Here is a 17,214-nt window from a genome sequence, read left to right on the forward strand (position 1 = left end):
ATGTATGGATGTGAGAGTTGGACTATAAAGAAAGCTGAGTGCAGAAGAATTGATGCTTTTGAACTGTGGTGTTGGAGAAGGCTCTTGAGAGTCCCTTGGACTGTAAGGAGATTCAACCAGTCCATCCTAAAGGAGATCAGTCCTGAATATTCATTGGAAGGACTGATGCTGAAGCTGAAACTCCAATACTTTGGCCACCTGATGTGAAGAACTGACTCATTTGAAAAGACCCTGATGCTGGGAAAAATTCAAGGCACGAGGAGAAAGGGAAAAAACGGAGGATGAGATGGTTGGATGGCATTACTGACTCAATGGACATGAATTTGAGTAAGCTCTGGGACTTGGTGATGGACAGGGAGACCTGGCGTGCTGCAGTCCATGGGCTCACAAAGAGTTGGACACAACTTAGCGACTGAACTAAGAGATTAAAAACATTTTTAACTAATGAAGAAATAATATGCCATCATAATAATGTGTCAAAAAATGAATATATTTTTAACATACACATAGTAATTGAATAAAATATTCTGGTTACAGAGATCTATAAGTTACTACATATAACTGAACAATCTGTTTCTATAATATAATGAGGAGAACAAGTTTAAGATGGAAGCAAAGTGTGCATTTCAACTTTACTGAAATACTGCTGCTGCTGCTGCTAAGTTGCATCAGTCGTGTCTGACTCTGGGCGACCCCACAGACAGCACCCAACAGGCTCCTCCGTCCCTGGGATTCTCCAGGCAAGAATGCTGGAGTGGGTTGCCATTTCCTTCTGCAGGGGAAAATACTAGGTATTTAGAATTCCTTAACCAAGAGCCTCCACGCTTTCTCACCTGATACTAGTGGTTTCTGTGTATTGGACAGCCATGAGCTGAGAATTTGAGCCCTGTTCCAGAGCACCCTGAAAGACAAGAAAATGTGTTAATGTTACATAATGAAATTATACGAAAAGTTTCCTATATTGACTCATTCTATATTTACATTTACTAAACTTCATTAAAGTATTCTTAAAAGTTTTTTTCATGAATATTCTGACATATTAAGCTTACATAACTAAATACCAATAAACAAATTAGAACTCATTTGGTCATATTCTGGGCTGAAAGATGTGTCTTATGGACAGTAAGACATTTAAGGGACTTCCCATAAAGATTCAAGATATAGCCACAAAACTTAATCCAAGTATCACAGGTTTTATGACCAGCTCATACAAGTATTACTGAATGTATAACAATTTAAGCATTAGTTGCTCAGGCATGACTGACTCTTTGCGATCCCTTGGGCTATAGCCCACCAGGCTCCCCTGTCCATGGAATTCTCCATGCAAGAATACTGGAGTGTGTAGCCATTCCCTTCTCCAGGGATCAAACCCAGACCCATTGCATTGCAGGGAGATTCTTACTGTCAGAGCCACCAGGGAAATCATTAACAACTTGTGTTTGTCTCAAATAATTATTTTCCCAATGAAAATTTCCTAAAGTATGAGAAGAAAGTGAAAGTGAAAGTCGCTCAGTCATATCAGACCCTTTGCTGACCCCTGGACTATACAGTCCATGGAATTTTCTAGGCCAGAATACTGGAGTGTGTAGCCTTTCCCTTCTCCAGGGGATCTTCCCAACCCAGGGATACATCTCCCACATTGCAGCCACAAGGGAAGCCCAAAGTATGAAAGGTCCATAACAAAACTAGATCCTAATGTTTACTTTTTCCAGTGAGTCAACTCTTCGCATGACCCTGATGCTGGGAGGGATTGGGGGCAGGAGGAGAAGGGGGCGACAGAGGATGAGACGGCTGGATGGCATCACTGACTCGATGGACATGAGTTTGGGTGAACTCCGGGAGTTCATGATAGACAGGGAGGCCTGGCATGCTGTGAATCATGGGGTCGCAAAGAGTTGGACACGACTGAGAGACTGAACTCAACTGAACTGAAAAGTTTACTTTGAGTAAACACAAAGGTCTTCGTGCATAAATAGACCTATAGACTAGTCCATCACTAAGAGATCTCACCAGTGACTCTTTGCCTTCTGGAACCATTAGTGATCTACATAGATTATGGTAGAAACTTCTCTCCCACTTAGCATCTGCTTTGCACTATGTCTTCTTATATACCCTGGCAGCTTTGTAAACTGATCTTCAAAGAAGTTTTATAAGACTATCAGAGTTCAAGAGCACATTAGGAATTGACTTTACTATTACTTTGTCAGAGACTTAACTAACTTTAATCACAAGATTACTAGCATTTGTTCGTTACTATATCCATCCATTCTTCCTTCAGCAATCAAACTTTCATAGAATGTGCCTACTACATGTACAGGTGCTACAGAATTTGATTTCTGCCATCAAGAAGCTTGTAGTGTAACTGGGAAGACAATACAGTATAATGCTAAAACACAAGAATATACAAAGGGTTAAGGGAAGAGAAGAGGGAACGATTTTGTTTGGTGGTAGACGGAACCAATATGCAGGGATGAACAGAGGGTTTCCAATTCCTGGCTCTGTAACAAGTCAAGGGTCTTATTTTATGAAAAACTAATGTAGGTCTTAAATATAGTAAGTGCTCAAAAATGCATTAAACAAAAGTAAAAAGAGCACACATAAAATGAAAAGAAAAAGATACTTAAATAATAAAATATTATACTTACTGTTATGCTTATGAAGTAGCAAATAAAGCCAAAATTAAACTACAGCTAGTGGATAATATAAATGTTAAAATAAACAGATTAAATAGCTGATGAATTTTAAATGATTTTGCTACTTTGGCACATATGAAATAAGCACAGAAGTCTGAAAAAAGTCAGACTTCTTTTCATAGACTCAGAAATGAGTGGGTAGGCTTTAAAGAAAGCTGAGTGACTTACAGAGACAGCAGGCAAACAGAACCTCAACATGCCATTTACCTATTCAAGATTTACACCAATAAATAGCGGGACTTATGAAAATTTGGCTGTGAACGTCAACATTTTTAGCTCTGTGGACTTAGCACGAGGTTATGATCAGAAAAAAAAAGTGAGACATTTACATAGAAGTGAGAAAGATGTTAAAATCTCCAGTTATGTTGTAGATTTGTTTTCCCTTTGGTTCTGTCATTTTTCTGCACTATGTTTTTGAAACTTTGTTATTTGGAGCCTATGCATTTAGAATTGTTAGAACTTGATTTAATGCTCCTTCTCTCAACACAAAATTTCTTTGTCTTCTGTAATATTCCCTATCTACTTTGTTTGATTAACATAGCCACATCAGCATTCTAATGCTTAGTGCTTGCACATAAAATACACTTCACCCTTTATTTTGCATCTGTCTGTGTCTTTACGTTTAAAATGTCATTTCTTACAAACAGCATATAGTTGAGTCTTCCCTTTTAAAAAATCTAGTTTGATAATTTCTCCCTTTTAATTGATAAGTTTAGGCCATTAACTTTAATTGCTAATATAGTTGAGTTTGTTTCTACTACCCTGGTATATATTTTCTATTTATCCTAATTATTCTTTATTTGTTTATTCTTTTGGCTGAAATATACACTTTTTTAGCATTCCATTTTTACTGCGGATATCACCTTTTTAACTATTCCTTGTGCTCATTTTTAGTGGTTGCTCTAGAGATTATACTTTGATCTTTAAGCTACTAGTCTACCTTCAAATATTACTTGAACAATATAAAAACTTCATAAGAGTATAATTCCATTTATCCCCCTCCCTTTTTGTTCTTATTATCTAATATTTTACATCAAAACAAACTATAAACCCCACAACAAGCTGCTGCCAAGTTTTGCTTTTAAAATAGTCTTTTTAAGATCTCAAATAGCTAAAGCAATGTAGGAAAAAAAAAAAAATGGAGCTGGAAGAATCAGGGTCCCTGACTTCAGGCTATACTATAAAGCTATAGTCATCGAAAGAGTATGATACCGGCACAAAAATAGAAATATTCATCAGTGGAACAGGACAGAAAACCCAGAAATGAACCCATGCACCTATGGTCAGTTTATGACAAAGGAGGCAAGAATACACAGTATTAAAAAACAGTCTCTTCAACAAATGGAGCCGGGAAAATAGGACACTACATGGAAAAAAATGAAATAAGATCATTCTTTAATACCATACATGAAAATAAGGTCAAAATGGATTAAAGACCTAAATGTGAGACTGGACACTATAAAACTACTAGAGGAAAACATAGGCAGAAGACTCTGACAGAAATCGCAGCAGTATATTTTTCAATCTGTCTCCCACAATAATGGAAATAAAAACAAAAATAAACAAATGACACCTACTTAAAAGCTTTTACACAGAAAAGGAAACAATAAACAAGACAAAAAGACAACCCACAGATTGGGAGAAAATATTTACAAATGATGTGACTGACAAGGGATTAGTCTCCAAAATTTACAAACAGCTCATGATGCTTAAAAGCATCAAAACAAACAATCCAATCAAAAAATGGGCAGAAGACCTAAATAGACATTTCTCCAATGAAGACATACAGATGGTCAAGAGGCACCTGAAAAGATGTTCAACACGGTTAATTATCAAAATGGCTATCATCGAAAAATCCACAAACAATAAATGCTAGAGAAGGTGTAGAGAGAAGGGAACCCTCCTACATTGTTCGTGGGAATTTAAATTGGTACAGCCAGTGTGAAGAACAGTATGGAGGTTCCTTAAAAAAGACAAAAACAGAGCTACCATATGACCCTGCAGTCCCACTCCTGGGCATATATCTGGAGAAAAACATGATCTCAAATGATACATGCACCCCAATGTTCATTGCAGCACTGTTTACAACAGCCAAGACATGGAAGCAACCTACATGTCCATCAACAGAGGAATGGATAAAGCAGATGGGGTACACATACACACTGGAATATTACTTAGCCATTAAAAAGAATGAAATAATGCCATTTTGCAGCAACATGGATGGACCTAGAGATTGTCATAGTGAGTGAAGTTAAGTCAGACAGAGAAAGAGAAAAATCATATGACATCCCTTACATGTGAAATCTTTTTTTCTAAAAAGACATGATAAAAATAAACTTACAAAACAGAAAGACACTTAGACTTAGAAAATGGGTAAAGAGCTAGTTAGGGAGCTTGGGATGGACAGGTACACACTGCTATATTTAAAACAGATAACCAGCAAGGACCTACTGTGCATATAGCACATGGAACTCTGTCGGTGTTATGTGGCAGCCTGGATGCCATCCTCGGGGAGTCTGAGGGAGAATGGATACATGCATATGTATGGCTGAGCCCCTTCGTTGCTCACCTGAAACTATCACATTGTTAATCGGCTATACCCCAATACAAAATAAAAAGTTTTTTTTTTAAGATACTAGTCTTTTAAAGACTTTGATATACACAAATAAAATAAAGATACTAAAACAAACAAAACAAACAGCCATTTATTTTTATCCAGATATTTACCCACTGTGGTGCTTTCACTCTGGATAATCTGGTGTTCTGTCTGGTACCATTTCCCTTAGTCTAAAAAACTCATGTTAGTATTTCTTACACTGCAGACCTTCTGGAGACAAATTATCTCCGTTTTTATCTGTCTGAAAATGTCTTTATTTTGCCTTCATTTGGAATGATATTTTTACTAATTTGCCCCTTTATCTTTTCTAATAACTCACAGTCCAGGAAGAGGGTAGAATTATGAAATAGGACAAATCAAATCAAGAATATAAGGCTTAGAGATGACAGAAATTTAAAAAATAATGTTCATTTGTCAAATTTATAGAATACCTTATTGGACTATTAGGTCCTTTGCACAAGAAGGTTCAAATTAGCAAAGAAGACTAAGCAGAGTAGATACAGGTTTTGTATACTAAAAAACAAAACCAGATGAATTCTTTATATGCTTTGGTATCAACAACAGCAGAAGAAGCAGAATGATTCTTCCCCTAACCAACCAAGAACTTCATTTAACCTTTAACAAACATAGATTTATCCTTGTCATTCCTTTTTTCTGTAATAGCTAAGACTCCCATTTTTTTACCATTATCTAAGCTCCCTACTAAAAATATATGTACCCAAGATAGCAGAGAAAGAGATAAGATTTTAAACTACAAATCTCCAAATGTTCAAAAGCCATGAAATTAAAGCAAAATTCTTTCTCTTCCACTAAAATTTCTGTAAGATTAAAGAACACCAAGCACCCTTACAAAGTTAACTCTCTGCTTATTTATCTAATGAACAGGAAAGAATAACATGAAAAAATATGTCAAAAGATAAGACAAAAAACTTATTTAGGCCAATGATTTAACCTATTTTTCATAAAGCCCACTTTGCCAGCTGTGTGGAATTCTCCACTGGCAACAGTCTCTTCCTGCTCCCTTTTCGCTCCTCCCTGTATAACAAAGGATGAAAGCCTTTTTACCCAACTATATTACCCAAACTTTTTTGCTACCAGGGTCTATATATAATTTAGGCTCTACCAATAATACTCACTTGCACCAGATTTGGAAAACAGAGGGAGACAGAGTTCGTTTTTTTCTCTGGCCATGGAGGCAGCTAATGCATAGGCTTTGGCAGATGTGAGTTTTGGCAGTACTAGACATTGTATTTGGAGAAGGCAATGGCACCCCACTCTAGTACTCTTGCCTGGAAAATCCATGGACGGAGGAGCCTGGTAGGCTGCAGTCCATGGGGTCACTAAGACTCGGACATGACTGAGCAACTTCACTTTCACTTTTTACTTTCATGCATTGGAGAAGGAAATGGCAACCCACTCCAGTATTCTTGCCTGGAGGATGCCAGGAACAGAGGAGCCTATTGGGCTGCCATCTATGGGGTCGCACAGAGTCAGACACGACTGAAGCGACTTAGCAGCAGCAGCAGCAGCAACAGACGTTGTATTCCAATGCGAGTAAGCAGCTTTGGGACTTTGAGGTAACTATGACATTAGTAATGATTGCCTGTAGCCTCCAGAGGTACTGCCAACAAATAAAGTTGCTATAATAGGTGAACAAAAGGTAAGTGGCCCAGAGAAACACACGCTGGATAATCAGAGACTCTCGATGTCAGAGCTTAAGCTCATTTAGACTAACCCTCATTATTTTATAGATGAAAACAGTCCCTTAATGGTCAAAAGTTCATGTTTCTCAATATCCTTTTAATGTACTTTAGAACATACATACTGCTTCCAATTAGTTTCCAAATAATCAAATAGTTAAGGCGTTCCATTAGCATATCCATTAGCTTCCTTTGTGGTAAAGAATCTGACTGCAATGCAGAAGACCTGGGTTCAATCCCTGGGTTGGGAAGATCCCCTGGAAAAGGGAACAGCTACCCACTCCAGTATTCTAACCTGGAGAATTCCATGGACTGGACTGATAGTCCATGGGGTTGCAAAGAGTCGGATGTGACTTTTACTTTCACTTTATCTTCCCTGGTGGCTGATGGTAAAGCATCTGCCTGCAATGCGGGAGACCTGGGTTCGATCCCTGGGTTGGGAAGATCCCTGGAGAAGGAAATGGCACCCCACTCCAGTACTATTGCCTGGAAAATCCCATGGATTGGAGGAGCCTGGTAGGCTACAGTCCATGGGGTCGTAAAAGAGTCAGACACGATTGAGCAATTTCACTTTATTAGCATATAACCAGGTAAACCTGGTGAAACATATCCCACCCCAAAATGAAATGTCTTGATTCTTACAGCTACTCCATTTCTCTGTTTCCATTAATGGGAATCATCCTGAAGTAATTTTCTCATTTTATTTTTACCTCCTGAACCCACATCAGTGAGCCTTTTGTCATTACCACTCTCCAGTGAGACAAGTTCCGTCAGTCATTTGTTGATGCTTAGTCACTAAATTGTGTACAATTCTTTTGCTAACCCATGGACTGGAGCCTGCCAGGCTCCTCTGTCCATGGGATTTCCCAGGCAAGAGTACTGGAGTGGGCTGCAATTTTCTTCTCCAGGGGATCTTTCTGACCCAGGGATCGAACCTGGGTCTTCCACACTGCAGGCAGACTCTTTACCGTCTGCACCACCAAGGAAGCTTTTAATCCAGCTTTATTCCAATTCTTGATGTTCCTCAAATACATAAACTGCTTCCTCCTGAGGGTCACTAATACTTTCTATTCTCTTGCTTTGGAAGCTGTTTTTCCAGGTTTTCTCCTAGATCTTTACGTTATTTGCTCCTCCATTTTCTGCCTATGGCAAAAGCAGTGTTCTCACCAAAACCCTCTTCTTCCCAAGCACATAGGAAAACTACATTTGCCAAACCTACTGCAAGGGAGACTAGGAAAAGTGACAGAGTTTTAGTCAACGGAACAGTGGCAAAGGCCATGCCTTATCCCTAAAATATTTTGCATAATTTTCCAAACTTTCTTCCTCAACATCCAAAGCTAGAAGCAAAGGATTTCAAGTTGCTGAGGCCACAATGTGGAAGAATCTGGGTTCCTTAGTCACTGCTTGGAGGAAAGCCATTCTAGAGAGCTATCTCAAACTCCGAGTGGGTGAGAAACAAATTTCTATTCCAATGGCTACTGAGATTTTGAGGCCAGCTGCTGTTGTTTGGTTGCTAAGTCGTGCTCAACTCTTTGTGACCCCCCATGAACTGCAGCACGCCAGACTTGTGACAGCTGGTAATAATTACCTTGACAATACCTTACTCAAGTGGAATCTCTTTAGAGAAGGCTTCTCTTACCACCCAATCTAAAATTGCCACTCACCTCTCAATTCAAACTCTAGCCCTGTTTTTTTCTATAAATAACTTTTAATTTTGAGTCAGTGAGTCAAAGTCGCTCAGTTGGGTCTGACTTTGCAACACCATGGATTGTAGCTCACCAGGCCCCTCTGTCCATGGAATTTTCCAGGCAAGAATACTGGGGTGGTTTGCCAGTCCCTTCTTCAGGGAGTCTTCTCGACCCAGGGATCAAACCCAGGTTTCCTATATTGCAGGCAGATTCTTTCCTGAGCCACCAGGAAAGCCCTTTGAGTGTATTTAAATACTTATTTATTTTTTTAAGTTAATCTTTTCCCTCGTGATGAGAACTTTAAAGATCCATTCTCAGATTTCTGGTGGTACAGTGGATAAGAATCTGCCTGCCATCTACTGTAGAGCACATGGAAATCTGCTCAGTGTTATGTGGCAGCCTGGATGGGAGGGGGGACTGGGGATACATGAATGACTGAGTCCCTGAGCTGTTTACCTGAAACTATCACAACATTGTTAATCTACTATACCCCACTACAAAATAAAAAGTAAAAAAAAAAAAAAAGAAAGAATCCACCTGCCAACGCAGCAAACACAGGTTTTACCGCTTGTCTGGGAAGATTCCACACGCTGCGGAGCAACTAAGCCCTTGTAGCACAACTACTGAGTTCGCGTGCTGCGACTACTGAAGCCAGCACACCTGGAGCCTGTGCTCTGCAACGAGAGAAGCCACCGCAACGAGAAGTCTGCACACCAAAGCCAGAGAACGGCTCCTCCTCTCCACAACCAGAGAAAGCCCGTGAGCAGCAATGAAGACCCAGCACAACCAAAAACACAAAAGATCCATTCTCTTCCAATTTTCAAATATACACTACGGAATTATTAACTAAGGTTACCATGCAGTGAGCTACGTCCCTATGACTTCTTTATTTCGTAACTAGAAGTTTGTGGCCTCCACCCACCACCTCTGGCAACCTCCATGAGTTTGGTGTGTTGTTTTTTGTTTTTTTTTTAAAGTCAGAATTCAATTTTATTTCACATTGATAGAAACCGTGAAAAAGATTTACATTTTCCCACGTTACAGCACAGCATTTCAATGGAATATTTCTTGCCATAAGTTAGATCTTGCTGATTTGTGTCAGTGAAACAACAGTTTATATTCTTCAAGGTAAAGCAAAATACTTAGTAAATGATTGTTTAAAAACTGTGAATCCAGACATAAACATATGGCTTCATTATTCACATGCTCTGTGTAGTCCATACCAAGTCATTTCCATCATCAAATAGCACCCATTTATGAAGATGCCATCCTAACACTGTCCTAGTCAGCTGGAATTTTAAGATTCCACATGTAAATGAGATCATACGGTATTTATGTTTTCTGGGTCTGACTTATTTCACTTGACTTGTTTATAGTTTATCTTTCTCATTAGAATGTAAGTTCCATGAAGGCAGGGACTCTATAGTACTCTCTACTATATTCCCAAAGTCCAGAATAGCACCTGGCTCATTATTACTACCACAGGTAACATTTGTTAGGAGCTTGCAATGTGTCAATCTAAGTAATTCAGAAGTAGTATTAGATACTGGAATGACAGAAAGACTATAAATGTACTTTGTGGTAAAAAACAAAAAAAATTTAAGATAGAAGCCCAGCTATACAGGTTCTAAATAAGAGCTGTCAATAACCTGTCTAAATACAAAAATGCTCTCCATGGAGATGTACCTTCAATCCCAAGCTGTCCTACATTTGAAAAGTTCTAAGAACAGAGGAGATAAACAGTATCATTTGTTAAGTTTTTTGTGCCAAGAACAGCTGATGCAGACCCATGCATAGCAACTCCAGACTTGAAAGCAAATTTGAGAGACAGAGCAAGAAAGAGCACCATGCCTGAACAGGAAGCACTAGCACTATAAAACCTAAATGAGTGTTGTGAAACCTGGGAGGAGGGCTTCAGTGGCCTTGACAGCTGCACCAGTAGCAGCAGGAGGCAGCAGGAAGTGGTTACAGTTCAAGCTTCCCAAGTCATCCAGGGAAGACAGCAATGCACCTGCAGGAAGCCTTCTAACAAGTATGCCAAGTGAAAGTGAGAGTCTTAATCGTCAAAGTGTTAGTAGCTCAGTAGGGTCTGACTCTTAGCGACCCCATGGACTGTGGCCTGCCAGGCTCCTCTGTTCACGGAATTCTCCCAGCAAGATACTGGAGTGGGTTGCCATTTCCTTCTCCAGGGGATCGTCCCAACCCAAGGATTGAACCTGGGTCTCCTGTATTGCAGGCAGATTCTTTACTATCTCAGCCACCAAGGAAGCCCACAAATATGCCAACTGTTGTTAAAGACAAGCAGAAACAAACCTGAAGAATACGAGTTTTCTGTTGATTATTCGTCATTCTTCTTGACTTGGTCCTTTCCACTTCGTGCCTATGAACCCATCCTCGAAGTTCATGATTTAACCTATAAAACAGCTTAATTGATTAAACATATTTCATAGAAACAGATGTTTCACCTGATTGGAAAGGAATTTAATCATGTTCTGAGGTTCCAAAGAGCATTCCAAATGCCTAATGATTCAATATTCTTTTGACTTAAGAAAGCGAAGACACTTAATGTTAGTTGTTTTTAATGACTTGCATTTTTATATAGTAGTCTCCTCAATCATGAGTTCAAAGCTCAAAGAAAATCATAGCTAAATACCTGCCAAACATAAATACTAAATGCAAAAGTTTTTCCACAAAGTATTTCTGTTTCTGCTCTTGGACTATGTACACACAAATACTGGAGAGCACAGAACAAGTCATAGGGCTCCTAACCACAGATGGACGCATCAAGGCCTTTGAAACGCATGCTGTTTGGGGAGAAGAAAAAGAAGCAATCAACTGCTCAGGAAGAGAATTTATAAGGCACTATAATCCAAATTTTCCAAAACTGAAAAAAAAAAAAAAATTTTTAAGCCCAGTTCAAATATAACTTCCCTTTATTTTTCTTACTTTTTAAAGCAGTTGTGGAGATGTCAGACTATACTCAGTTTTCTACAGTTGATTACTACATACCACACACACACACAAAAAAACCTGAAGCAGTTTTTAAGGTGTGTAGATAGGATCCAAAAATCACAGGAAAAAAAATTCAAGGGAAGAGTAAATAAAGAAAAATACACTAATGTGAAAGTGATTCCAGAATCACATATCTTCAAATTACTACCTTCCTAATTTGAAAAGGTACCTTCCAATATGAATGTTACCACCTACAAATCTAACACTTACCCTGAATTTTTATATTAATATCATTCTTTAGTTTTCAAATAAGACATATTTAAGCATACAACTCCCATATAATCACATAAAATAGACCCAATACCCCCTTTATCAGGTTGGTGGGGAAGCTGAACAATTGATATGCCTGCCTATGGTTATGCAAGAAATAATTCAGAGTTTTCTCAGGTATTTGGTTAATCTGAATTAATATCTGTCTAGGTTCCACAGCTAAGCACAGGAACCCAATCAGCTATATCTGTAACAATTGACAACACTCACCTGAGAGATTCTGTTGTGTTTATCAGGGGCTGACAGGGAGGCGGAGGAATATAGAGTAATGGTTCTTCAGTTAGCACCATCAGGGCTTTGTCATTTGAAACAGAATGGTCATATCTGAAACATAAATGTACAAAATGTGTTGCCTTGTGTCTTGTATTCCTAAGAGGAAGTCTGCTATAAGAAAGTCATTGCTAGTACTGTTTCCATGAAAATAAAAATATAAACCAGTACAGTCCTCCTATACAGCAGAGAACTATATTCAGTATCCTACGATAAATCATAATGGAAAAGAATGTTAAAAAGGAATGTGTGTGTGTACACACAGCACTAACACAATACTGTAAATCAACTACACTTCTGTACTTCCATAAAAACATTTTTGTAAATATTTTGAATAGAAGATACTGCAAGCAAGAAGTGAATGTGATTTAAAATGGGGGGAAATATATACCATATAGCACAAACATCATTTGGCAATTTTCTAAAGAGATTATCACGGTAGTTCACATTTACTGCCCAATTATTAAGTACTTAAAACTAGAGATATAATGATAACACACAGTTCACATCTTCAATGAACTCAAGGCATGCTCAGTGATGCTGGAACACGACGGGTAACACAGTGAGAAGCTAAACTGGGGGAAAGACCCACTGATGGACAGGAAAGACTTACGACCGACAGTGAAGTATTATGTAACCAGGACTGAAGTTTGTGCTCATTCTCAACACTGTGATAAGAGAACTGAACAGTCTCCTTAAAAGAGTGTCTGTGTATATATCCCAGTGTTCATTACAGCACTATCTGCAATAGCCAGCACATGGAAGCAACCTAGATGTCCACTGACAGATGAATAGACAAAGACGTTGTGGCATATATATACAATAAAATATCACTCAGCCATAAAAAGGAACATGTTTCGGTCAGTCCTAGTGAAGTGGATAAATCTAGAGCCTGTTATACAGTGACGTGAGTCAGAAATAGAAAAATAAATATCATGTATTAATGCATATGTATGGAATCTAGAAAAAAACAGTACTGATGAACCTCTTTACAGGGTAGAAAACAGACTCTGGACACAGCGGGGGAAGGAGCGGATAGGACAAACTGAGAGAGCAGCACTGAGACATGTACAGTGAGATATGTGAAACAGACAGCTAACGGGAAGTGGCTATGCCACACGGGGAGCTCAACACGGTTCTCTGTGACAGCCTGGAGGGTGGGGGAGGCTGGAGGGGGCAGGGGGAGGTTCAAGAGGGAGACATATATATACTTACGGCTGCTTCATGCTGTTGTATGGAAGAAACCAATACAATATTGTAAAACAATTATCCTCGAATTAAAAATAATTTAAAAAAAAAAATCTGTGTGTGGTAGGGGAAAGGAAAAGCATAAAATACTTGGCAGGAGAAAAGTAAAAGCCTTGAAAAGTTAAATATTAGAATCAGGGAGGAATCCCTAATAAAACACCTGACTGACATTAACCAGTTATTCCATTAGCTTTAAAAAATATACTTTCCTAATCATCACAGTGATCTATATCATGTGAATTCATATCCAGGGTGTGATGTAGTGAGCAAAATGTGGGTTGAAAATCCTAATCAGATCCTAATCTGAGTTGAGGATATTATTGCTATTTATTCCCGTCAGTCTGCTATTTTAACCTTTCTTACTAAGAAATCTGAATTCTGTCTTGAATTTCTTTATATACAATACTCTGGATTTAGAAAACTAGATTTATTAAAATTCAAAAAGAAAAACACAAAATTGGACATGGCTAGATTTGTGCTTTTCAATCAACAATAGATATTTTTGAAAACCAACTATATGCCAGATACTGTGCTAGGTGATGGAATTCCAACAGGGAACAGGGAAATGAAGTCCAATCCTCCATGATCTTGATGGAGAAGATGGACCAAATACAAGAAAACAAACACAGAGAACAAATCCAAACTGAGGTAAGAGCTATGAAAAAAACATATGGTTGAGATAGAAAACCAAAGGACAATGCCTACTTCAGATAAAATGGTCCGAGAAGGAGAAGGTATTTAAGACAAGGCGTAGAGGATGGCAAGAAGCCAAACCTATAAAAACTGGGGGAAGAGTGTTCTAGATAGAGGCAGGTGGGAAAAGGGAGGCTTTATGGAATTAAGGAAAACTCACCAGCGGAAAATTGTAAGCAAGTGAGGGAGGCACAAGATGTTTGGTAAGATGGAGACCAATCATGGTAAGGAATTACTAAATGTAATAAGAAGCCACAAAAAGGTGTTAGGTAGAGAAGTGATATATTTTTAATTTATATGTATCCCTTGCTATTGTACCAAAACCAGTTTTGATGGAGGCAAAAGGGGAAGCTGGGAGACCAGTCAGAGTGGAAGACCACTCTGCCTTGCGCTTGGTAAATTCTCTCTCAGGAGAGATCAATAGCAATCTGGGCAAGAGCTGAAGATACTATGACTAAGGTGGTGGCAGTGAAGATAAACAATGAACCAATTCAAGATAATGTTTGGAAAGAATATCAATAGCACTTGTTGAAAGGGAGGAACCAGGGTTTCTGGCTTGAGCAACAGAAACGACGAAGCGTGCTGTACAGAAGCGGGTGGAACCTGAGTATGGAAAAGGACCTAGAGTTTCACTGTGCAGGTGTTAAGTTCGAAATGTTAAGAGAAGTGAAGGAACTACTGGATATATGACTTTGGAGACTCAGAAGTCTGGGCAGGAAATCAAAGAGAGTCATCGCGATATACAGAAATGGACTGTGTGCTAAATTATGGCATAAAGGGAAAAAAAGCTCACAGTTCTATACGTTAGGATTTGGATAGAAGAGGAGCCTACAAAGATGAAGCAGAACCAATGAAAACAGAGGAAACAAAACTGCAGCAATACTAAAGGAGAATACTTCAAGAAGGAGTGATCTATACAGCCAAATGCTGAGGAAAGATCAAGATAGAGAGTTTTCACTGGACTGACAATGCTGAAATCAGTGGCCACCTTGACAAAAATAATTTTTGCAGTGTGGAAAACTAACTTTAGATAAAACTTAAAGACTTCTAACTATGCCACATACAAGTGGGAAAAAGCAACAGCAGAGGGTATATACACCATTCTTTCCTGCAGCTGTACCAGAAACATTCTTGATGCCCTTTCTTCTGCCTACGGGGGTTGTTATTCAGAATAAAACAGCAATTGTGGTACACAGGTAATGAACGCACACACAAAAAGAAATCAGCTCAAATTAACTGTTGAGGGAGAAGAAAAAAACCCTGCCTTGCACTTGGTAAATTCTGAATGCTTTTAAGAAGCCAGAGGCTGTTTACCACACTAAAAAAAAAAAAAAAAAAAACCACCTACTAAGACCAAAGATCTTTATATATGTGTTATTTTAAAATCAGGTCTGAATACTCACAAAAATACAAACACTGAAGTCAAGTTCATCAAAAAAGTCTTGAACTACTTTTGAAACTATAAATCTGATTTATAATTTTATTTCCATGTGATAAACTCTGGTAATGATTTCTGCACATCTGTGCTCACTGGCTTTATTCTATCAGCCAAAAATATTCTTTGGAAAAGGAAACAAAAAATCTGATAGGAGAAATATTATATCATGAAAGGGACTGCTGCTGCTGCTGCTGCTGCTGCTAAGTCGCTTCAGTCGTGTCCGACTCTGTGCGACCCCATAGACGACAGCCCACCAGGCTCCCCCGTCCCTGGGATTCTCCAGGCAAGAACACTGGAGTGGGTTGCCATTTCCTTCTCCAATGCATGAAAATGAAAAGTGAAAGTGAAGTTGCTCAGTGATGTCCGACTCTTCGCGACCCCATGGGCTGCAGCCCACCAGGCTTCTCCATCCATGGGATTTTCCAGGCAAGAGTACTGGAGTGGGGTGCCATTGCCTTCTCCGAGGAAAGGGACTAGGCGGAATTGAAGAGGAAAGAAAAGGGAGAACATAAGCCAACATGCAATCTGGAAACAATGATATCCACACTACTCCTGAGATGGTCAGAGTTCCAGACTGCCTGCAAACCATTCCATACCAATAGAGAAAATTTCAATAAATAAATCACTGCAATAAAGGGCAGTCTTAAGGAGCTACAGTTAATGAGAATTTCTGGAATAAATACTGGTTCTGACTGATGCCTTAGAAGTTGATGCCTTCATCTAAGAAGTCCTGATTTATACCTGACATGCTGACATAATTATTACACTGGTACAATAGTACTAGTAGCTGAAGCTCCAATTCTTTGGCCACCTGATGCAAAGAAGTGACTCATTAGAAAAGAGCCTGATGCTGGGAAAGACTGAGGGCAGGAGGAGAAGGGGACGACAGAGGATGAGATGGTTGGATGGCATGACCGACTCGATGGACATGAGTTGAGCAAGCTCCAGATGGATGGTGATGGACAGGGAGGCCTGGTGTGCTGCAGTCCATGGGGTCGCAAAGAGTTGGACACAACTGAGCGACTGAACTGACTGACTGACGCTAGTACTAGTTTTCATTATTAAAAGTCTCTCGGTTTGGTTGACAGATTACATGGTCATCTTATATACCACACATTTCTAAGACTGAAAAAATATATGCAGTTAATTATTAAATGATAGACAAATGTAATATTATAAATTACGAGATTAGAATCTACTCCTTTTTTATTTGAACCAGTTGTCATAACTCTCCTGAAAAAATGAAACATAACATAAAGTAAGCTGCATTAAAACACACACACACGAATGTTATGGCTGAGTATAAATAAACCACCTAAAAATCAGTTTAAAACAAATTCATACTTGGTGCTTTCAAACGTTTCACAAACATTTTTTGGTATCTGTTATTTAGTATATAAAATAATAAAAGAAAGAATATCAAATTAATGGGCGAACACCTAAATCTACCAAATGGCTTAATAATAATCTTAGGTATTTCGATAGAGACTTGCATACAACCAAGAATCAATAATCATTTCCATTTTTTATTAAGACCAGTGGAGGCTCTGGGTCAAGGACAGAGAGATGGCTTGCACTTCACGAA

At 38.8% G+C, this 17,214-nt stretch overlaps 1 protein-coding gene across 2 annotated transcripts in view; it reads right to left on the reverse strand.

Annotated features, from left to right (window-relative positions):
* The window catches only part of ATF6 (activating transcription factor 6), a 236,733-nt gene that overhangs the window by 139,566 nt on the left and 79,953 nt on the right, over window positions 1-17,214 (reverse strand). For both annotated transcript variants that reach the window (XM_010854686.1, XM_010854685.1), the window contains exons 11-13: window positions 12,191-12,304; window positions 11,012-11,111; window positions 834-901 (exon numbers count right to left, since the gene is read on the reverse strand). In XM_010854686.1, the coding sequence (XP_010852988.1) occupies window positions 834-901; window positions 11,012-11,111; window positions 12,191-12,304 (282 nt within the window). The remainder of the gene's footprint in view (window positions 1-833; window positions 902-11,011; window positions 11,112-12,190; window positions 12,305-17,214) is intronic.

The sequence above is a fragment of the Bison bison genome, unplaced genomic scaffold, assembly GCF_000754665.1.
Source record: "Bison bison bison isolate TAMUID 2011002044 unplaced genomic scaffold, Bison_UMD1.0 scf7180017864346, whole genome shotgun sequence".
In the NCBI taxonomy this organism is placed as follows: Eukaryota; Metazoa; Chordata; class Mammalia; order Artiodactyla; family Bovidae; genus Bison; species Bison bison.